General features: G+C 56.8%; 2 protein-coding genes across 2 annotated transcripts; one reads left to right on the forward strand and one right to left on the reverse strand.

The window, feature by feature from the left end:
- Positions 1-699: 699 nt before the first annotated feature.
- Positions 700-5,676, forward strand: VDAG_10382 (glycogen debranching enzyme; the record flags this gene model as incomplete). The annotated part of the gene is made up of 3 exons (XM_009659851.1): positions 700-1,042; positions 1,133-5,507; positions 5,566-5,676. Exons 1-3 carry the CDS (start codon positions 828-830, stop codon positions 5,674-5,676), a joined length of 4,701 nt encoding a protein of 1,566 aa, XP_009658146.1. The 5' UTR covers positions 700-827.
- Positions 5,677-5,754: 78 nt separating this feature from the next.
- VDAG_10383 (uncharacterized protein) lies at positions 5,755-7,597 on the reverse strand (the record flags this gene model as incomplete). The annotated part of the gene is made up of 3 exons (XM_009659852.1): positions 5,755-7,078; positions 7,138-7,534; positions 7,594-7,597. 3 exons carry the CDS (start codon positions 7,595-7,597, stop codon positions 6,769-6,771), a joined length of 711 nt encoding a protein of 236 aa, XP_009658147.1. The 3' UTR covers positions 5,755-6,768.
- Positions 7,598-8,315: the final 718 nt, after the last annotated feature.

Below are 8,315 nucleotides of genomic sequence, written 5' to 3' on the forward strand. Positions count from 1 at the left end.
TAGGCCGTGGCACAGCGCTAGGCTTTATCACCTCACCTCACCTTCCCTCGCCTCACCTCACCGCGAGTGCGACTGCTCGCTTGGCCGCCCACATGCCCCCTAACAGACGGCAGCAAGGTGCCATGGGAAGTAGCCCAGCCCTGCCGATCCCCTTGTGCCTGCCATCCGTGTCTTCGCTTCACCATGGGATCCCGGCCCCTCCTTTCAGGCAAAGAAGGCTCCAGGGTAGCTCCCGCCTTCCTGCAAGCTGAGCTCACCTCACCTTCACGCCGCCGGACCGCGCCCCCCATGCCGCATTCAGATTGGGAAGGCGACGCCAGCGAAGAACTCTGCAAGAGCTCTGCTCAACCCCCCTCCCCTCGGTCTTCTTGGCAGGCAAAGCTTGCTGGACTGGTGGCGCCACAAGCATCAGACCAGACAAGATTGTTTCGCGTCTCATCTGTGCCTTCCATCCTCTCCATTGTCTTCCTCTCGGCCTATACCCTACCCCGCCACGTGTGAGCTACCATACAGCTCAGCCCTCCTCCAATATAATATAATCCTCCATCATCACATCATCACTTTACTTCCGTACCCCGGTTGCTACACCGTCCATTCCCGCGACCGCCTTTTTGCCCTACCCTACCGGCCGGTCACATATTCCCTCCCTTTCGCTCCTATGTCCGTCTGAACTTGTCCTCCGATATCCTTCTTGTACTCTTGGCTGCCCCCTCCGTCCCTTCCGACAGCTGGATGCCTTCACGCTGCGAAGCTCTCTTGGATCCTGTCGACGTCCGTGGGGCACGAAGCTCCCTCCATCACATTTGCTGACCATGATCCCGAAGACCATGATCTCCAACGAAGTCTACCTTCTGCCACTGAACGATGATGGCTCGCCCCAAATCGCCGGAGAATACATCTACCTAGCGCCCAAGAACAACGAACCCGTTACCATTCGCTTCGCCATTGAGGGCACCTCCTCTATTTGTCGCCATGGCAGTCTTTGGGTCAACATTCCTGACCAGGGTGCTGAGTTTCGCAGAGACAAGTTCCGGGAATTCAAGTAAGATCGCTCGTCACACAGCGAACGCGTGATAACCCTGTGTGCTTCATTGCACCATTACAGCGCCTTGAGATTAACTGGAACGCGCAGGCTCGTACCCGATTTCAACCGCACCATCGAAATCTCCATCCCCATCTTCCAAGCTGGTGCCTACGCCTTCTACACTACCTACGCCGAGCTTCCCGATCTCGCCGCCGAGCTGAGCTCCAAGTCTGAAACAGAAACAACGCACAAGAAGACGCCTCTTTACTACATCGATGTCGCCCCTCGCCTCTCTCTTGACGGCCGGCCGTTGCCGCTGCCTGCGCTGTCCATTTATTCTGTCATCAGCAAATTCATGGGCAAATACCCTACCGACTGGGAGCGTCACCTTCGTGGCATCAGCGACCGGGGTTACAACATGATTCACTTCACGCCTCTGCAAGTCCGCGGCGCATCTAATTCACCCTACAGTCTGTACGATCAGCTGGGCTGGGACCCTGATTGTTTCCCTGGCGGCGAAAAGGACGTACAGGGCATGGTCGATAGCCTCGAGAAGAACCACTCTCTGCTCAGTCTGACCGACATTGTCCTGAATCACACGGCGCATAATAGCAAGTGGCTGCAAGAACACCCCGACTCGGGCTACAACTTGGTGACCGCGCCTTGGCTCGAGTCTGCGTGGCTGCTCGACACAAAGCTTCTGGAGCTCAGCGCAAATCTCGAGAAATTTGGCTTGCCCACCGAGCTTAAGAGCAATGACGACCTTGTTAAGGTCATGGATGCGATCAAGAAGCAAGTCATTGCCGAGATCCGCCTCTGGGAATACTACGCCATTGACGTGGAGCGCGACGTTGACGCCGCTGTCGATGCGTGGGTTGCCGGCAAGGTGGAGTTCCCCGAGAGTTCGGTGGGTGCGGACGGTGTACTGGGTCTTAAGGAGGCACCACAGAAAGAACAGGCCCAGTTCCTCATCAAAAACGGTCTGCTGAACAAGAGCCGCCTAGGCGAGCGGTTCAGGAGGAGGGTGAAACCAGAGGTCGCCGCTGGTCTTCTGTCGGCCATCTTTGGCCGCTATGAAGGCAATTCTGGTCCGACGCCGGACCAGGCGGCTGCCAAGTCCAAGATTCTCGCTGTCCTCGACGAGGTCAATCTGCCCTTCTACAAGGAGTACGACGACGAGGTTGCTGTGATTCTGGACCAGCTTTTCAATCGCATCAAATACTGTCGCCTGGACGAGCACGGTCCAAAAATGGGGCCCATCAATGAGAAGAACCCTCTCATCGAGTCGTACTTTACGCGACTGCCCGAAAATGCCACCACATCCAAACACAAGAAGGAAGAGCTGTCCCTTGCCAACAATGGCTGGGTCTGGGCCGGCAATGCCCTCATAGACAATGCTGGGCCTGACTCCCGAGTGTACCTCAGGCGCGAGGTCATTGTCTGGGGCGACTGCGTCAAGCTTCGTTATGGCAGCGGACCCAAAGACAGCCCTTTCCTCTGGGATTACATGACCAAGTACGCTCGCATGCTTGCCAAGTACTTTGCCGGTTTTCGCATAGACAACTGCCACTCCACTCCCCTGCACGTCGCTGAGCATATACTCGATGAGGCGCGTCGCGTGCGACCAGACCTTTACGTTGTGGCTGAGCTCTTCAGCGGTTCTGAAGAGATGGACTACGTCTTTGTCAAGAGGCTCGGTCTCAGCTCCCTAATCCGTGAGGCCATGCAGGCGTGGAGCACGGGAGAGCTCAGCAGACTGGTACACAGACATGGAGGACGCCCTATTGGCAGCTTTGAAGTGGACGAGTTGTCGAGGGCCGACCCCAAGTCGCCTGCCAGCCCCCCGAGATCTCCCGGCGAACCCACCAAAGATCACTCACAGTCTTCCCGCGAGATTGTCCGCAAGATCAAACCCGTGCCTGTTCACGCCCTCTTCATGGACTGCACCCACGACAACGAGACTCCGGCCCAGAAGCGCGATGCACGAGACACGCTGCCCAATGCAGCCCTGGTCAACATGTGTGCTAGTGCCACCGGAAGTGTAATGGGTTACGACGAGATCTACCCGAAGCTCGTGGATCTTGTGAACGAGACGAGGCTCTACACGTCCGAATCATCTTCCAAGGGTGTCAAAGTGGGCGGCGGTAAGAACGGAATTGGTGGCATCAAGAAACTCCTTAATCAGATTCACACCCTCATGGGCAAAGATGGCTATGACGAAACTCACATCCATCACGAAGACCAGTACATCACTGTTCACAGGGTTCATCCCGAGTCGAGGAAGGGCTATTTCCTCATCGCACACACAGCGTTCCCCGGTTACGGCAACGGAAACGGTGCGTTCAACGCTGTCCATCTGGGCGGCACGCGGGCTCGCCACCTCGGAAGCTGGATGCTCGAGGTGGATACTAGCGAGGAGGCAACAAAAGAAGTCCTCGAAGACAAGAAGCACCTCAGAGGCCTACCTAGCCGCGTCATTGATGTGCCTGGTATTCGCATGGAAGTCAAGGGCGATGAGACGGTCATCTCAGTCCGCGATAAGTTCCCTCCCGGAAGCATCGCGCTTTTTGAGACTTGGATTCCCGCTGCCGAACACTCTGCTGGTCTTGACAATTACGTCACGTCTGGTGCCAAGAAGGCATTTGCTGACCTAAGCCTCATCGATCTCAATTTTCTCCTCTACAAATGTGAGGCTGAGGAGAGGGATGGCAGCGATGGAGCTGATGGCTGCTACGACATTCCTGGCCACGGCAAGCTGGTATATGCCGGCCTCCAGGGCTGGTGGAGTCTTCTGAAAGATATCATTCCCGAGAACAACCTCGCTCATCCCCTGTGTCAGCATCTCCGAGATGGCCAGTGGGCCCTTGACTACATCGTCGGCCGACTGGAGCGCGCGGCCAAGAAGCCTGGGCAGGAGGCCCTCAAGAAGCCCGCCGACTGGTTTAAAGAGCGATTTGATGCCCTGCGACAGATCCCAAGCTTCCTCCTTCCGCGGTACTTCGGCCTTCTCCTCAGGACCTCCTACATGGCAGCTTGCGAGCGCGGCATTGAGCTCATGAGCGCCAACGTGGGTCAAGGCCAGTGGTTCCTGCAAAGCCTTGCCATGGTTGGCGTACAGCAGACAGGCCTTGTTAAGTCTGGATCTCTATATCCCAAGAAGTTGGTGCCTTCTCTCGCGGCAGGCCTTCCCCACTTTGCCGTCGAATGGGCACGATGCTGGGGTCGCGACGTCTTCATCTCGCTCCGTGGTCTGTACCTCGGCACCGGTCGCTTCGAGGAGGCAAAGGAGCACATTGTGGCCTTCGCCAGCGTCTTGAAGCACGGTCAGATCCCCAACCTCCTCAGCAGTGGCAATGCGCCCCGGTATAACTCACGCGACTCCATCTGGTTCTTCCTGCAGTGCATTCAGGACTATGTCAAGTATGCGCCAGAAGGTGTTGACTTCCTCAAGACCAGTGTCAAGCGCCGCTTTCTCCCGTACGATGACACTTGGTTCGATACAGAAGACTCGCGAGCGTACTCACAGGAGAGCACCATTGAGGATGTTATTCAGGAAGCATTGCAGAGGCATGCTACGGGCATGGCTTACCGCGAGGCCAATGCTGGCCCAGGCATCGACAGCCAGATGAAAGATGAAGGCTTCAACATCGCCATCGAGGTTGACTGGGAAAACGGCATGGTCTTTGGCGGTAACCAGAACAACTGCGGTACGTGGATGGACAAGATGGGCGAGAGCGCCCGCGCGGGCTCCAAGGGCGTGCCTGGCACACCTCGTGACGGCGCCGCTGTGGAGATCACTGGTCTTCTGTACAGCACGCTCGCATGGCTGGCTAAGCTCAGCAGCGAGGGGAAGTATCAGTACTCGTCCGTCAAGAAGGCCGACTCTTCTTCCATCAGCTTTGCCGATTGGGCGGACATTTTACAGGCGAACTTTGAACGGTGCTACTTTGTGCCTCTCTCCTCCGATGAGGACGCGAAGTACGATGTGAACCCGGCAGTCGTCAACCGCCGAGGCATGTACAAGGATCTGTACCGTTCCGGCAAGGAATACGAGGACTACCAGCTGCGACCCAACTTTCCCATTGCCATGACAGTAGCTCCTCAGCTCTTTGACCCCTCTCACGCCATGCAGGCTCTCAACCTCGCCGACACGGTCCTTCGCGGTCCCACAGGCATGGCCACGCTTGACCCTGCCGACCTCAACTACAGGCCATACTACGTCAACAGCGAGGATAGCGAGGACTTTGCGACATCCAAGGGCCGCAACTACCACCAGGGTCCCGAATGGTTGTGGCCAACGGGCTTCTTCCTGCGTGCGCTACTGAAGTTCGATCTCAAGAGGCGTGACACCGACGCTGGCAGGACCGAGGCCTACCAACAAGTGACGAGGAGGCTTATGGGTTGCAAGAAAATGATTCAGGAGAGCCCGTGGGCCGGCTTGCAGGAGCTGACGCAGAAGAATGGAGGGTACTGTGGTGATTCGGTAAGTGACGTTAATGATGCCCCAAGGAAGCAACAGTATGAGCTAACGGCTTCTCCAGTCGCCGACTCAGGCCTGGTCGGCCGGATGTTTGATCGACCTGTACATGGATGCTGCAGAGGAGCAAGGTGGTGTCGCGGGGAACCTCACTCTGCCCACGAGGTCCAGGTAGGACAGCATGATCCGTGACGGCAAGGTGTTGGTGCAGGAAGCGATCGCCGAGGTTCTAGACGTGTTCGAGTCTGTAGCGCAACGCAGGGAGAGCTTTGGGCTGTGAGACACATGCAGGACGGCGCTACTGGAGAAAGGGCGGGCACGCGTTCTTTGAGGCAAGACAAAAAAGACTCAGAGGTAACACATCCAGGGCGGGGAATGATGACGTTTCGATGGGAGCTTTCGGCATAGAGACACACGACACGACGGCAGCATTCAGGGCTGGCATGCATAGATTATCAATACCCCTAATTCGTCGAGAGACACAAAGTCGCGGTTTGTTTCCATGTCAAAAGTGAACAATCCTGGTGCAATGCACCAGTGCAGAGATGTCTAATTCAACGGCAGAAAAATGTGTGGTAGATAGATAGATAAACAAAAAGTCGCCAAGCCTAGCTCTCGAGCTTCGTCACTCCTGGTCAAGGCCTAGGAAACCCAGGCAGGGCTATGTGGTGCGTGGCCTTGAGCAAGGCACTTCAATGGTGCGAGGAGGCCGCTTGCATGCATGTGCGCGAGACGGGCTCGAATCGTTTGGTGAAGAAATTGGTTGTTGTGAGCAGGGTGAGAATGAATATATGAATGACGATGCTGGAAGGTTTTTTCGACCATCGCCCGATCCCGTATGAAAAGACCGCCCGCGCGCCAGGAAGATCCAAAACCCAGCTCTGAGAGAGAGGCTGAGGCGGCGCGGGGCCATGCGAAATTGTGTTCCCCAAGGCTGTGCTGCCTTCCTTATGATTCCAACAAAGAGAAAAACAAAAATGGCCGTGTCTGTGTGCGTCCCCGACAAGATCCGCTCCCTTCCATCCACTGGAGCTGTATATTGCTGGGCGCGAGGGAGGTGTTGGTCCCCCGGGAGGGGAATAGTTGGCCGCTGATGCGCACGCGATTTCTCCTCGTTTTGCCTCCGTTCGCCTTTCCCGTGAAAACGCCATCTCGTGAGCCGGCCGTGTTAGGTCGTTCTTTGCATGTTTTTTTGGTGTGATGTTATGTGTTAATTGTCAATGGATTGTCCAAAACAAGAAAAAGCGCTTCGCACTCGGTCGACTCGTCATGTCCTTTGGTTGACAACCCACTTCTTCTTCTCCTTCTTGGGCTTCTCCTCATAGGGCCCTGACGCCGCGCTGGGCATGAACATGCCGGGGCCGCTCTGGGCTTCGGTGGCACCGGGACCGGGGACGTGAGCGCTGGAGCCGCCGTGGGCTGGGAAGGCCGTGGCCGAGGTGTGCTTGCCGAACTGGTTGGAGCGGTCCTTGCGCTTGAGGTAACGACGGCGCCAGATGCAGGCGCCGATCCAGATACCAGCGATACCAACAATGAGAATGACAATAGCGATGACCCAGCGCCAGTGGTTGGAGATCCTGTAGACATACACGTCAGCCTGAATGCACATATCGGACAAGAACGTAGCAATGCTCACCAATCGCCGCCGCCGCCACTTGAGCTGGACCCCGAGCTGCCCGCACTGCTGCCGCCTGTAGGTGTTGAGGAGGCGGCCGTGCCGGTGCCGGTGCCCGTGGGCGTAGTGACGGTGGGCTGAGAGTCAGCGAGCGCGGCGCTACAATAGCTGGTGAACCATGATTGAATGCTCGTCAGATCGGCCGCAGCGCAGCCAGCCGCGTCGCAAGGGCCTGACACGGAGCCCTGTCTGAAGGGCTGAAGGGGACCAAAGTCACAGAAACAGTTGTTGTTGACACTGTTGCCGGACGCTGGGGGCACGCAGCCGCCATTCGCATCGTAGAGAACGCCACAGTTGAGCGCACAGGCGGGCAGGTTCGCGAAGGGGATGATGGTCGTCGAAGGGGGAGCTGCTTGAGCTGGGGATCTTTTAGTACGCCACACGACATCGACATGGAGAAAGACCTTCTCTACTTACCCATTGTGAAGGGGATATGCTACAGGAACAAAGTACAAAGACAAGGTAGATCAAACAGAGAATGAGATCGACGCGACGTCCAAGTACCGACAAGTCCGGCTCGGTTGGCGGTGCTGGCAACCGTTATGACGCGAGGTCGAGTTATTCGGTGCTCTGATCGAACAGAACGGAACGCAGTGAAGATGGTGCGACGCCAAATGGTCGCGACTGACGGCTGTAGCGGTAGGTTAGGGCGCGGCAGCAATTGGGTGGCTCGGTCGGAGATGGCGGCAGCAGATGCTGTGATACGGTTCGAGGGAACAGTCGGCGATGGGACTGGAATGAGGAGTCGACGGCGGTCACGCTCGCTCGGGCGTTTTCGATGTCGAAAGCGAGGACAACGTCGACAGGAGAACGACGGAGAAGACGATGTCGGCAAAGGGGGTCGTGAGGCAAATCGGACAGAATCTCTCTCGAGGCAGGTTGTGGTTGGGTTATGACTCGGATATTGCCAGCTCGTATGCCCTGTGTCTGTATTCAGGGCCTGTATCTCAGGGGACTTCCGCCCGATGGAACGTCAGATGACTGGAAGCGAGCGAATCGTGGGCTGGGTGATCGGAATCTCAACGTCGTAGCGTCGAGTTTTTTTTCCAAGAATATCCTCCTCTTGATCGGCAAAAGCGAGTGTATTGTGCCGATGTCGTGGAACCTGTGTTGCGTCGTCTGGCTGATGGGCGGATTGC

Source organism: Verticillium dahliae, genomic scaffold (genome assembly GCF_000150675.1).
Source record: "Verticillium dahliae VdLs.17 supercont1.35 genomic scaffold, whole genome shotgun sequence".
In the NCBI taxonomy this organism is placed as follows: Eukaryota; Fungi; Ascomycota; class Sordariomycetes; order Glomerellales; family Plectosphaerellaceae; genus Verticillium; species Verticillium dahliae.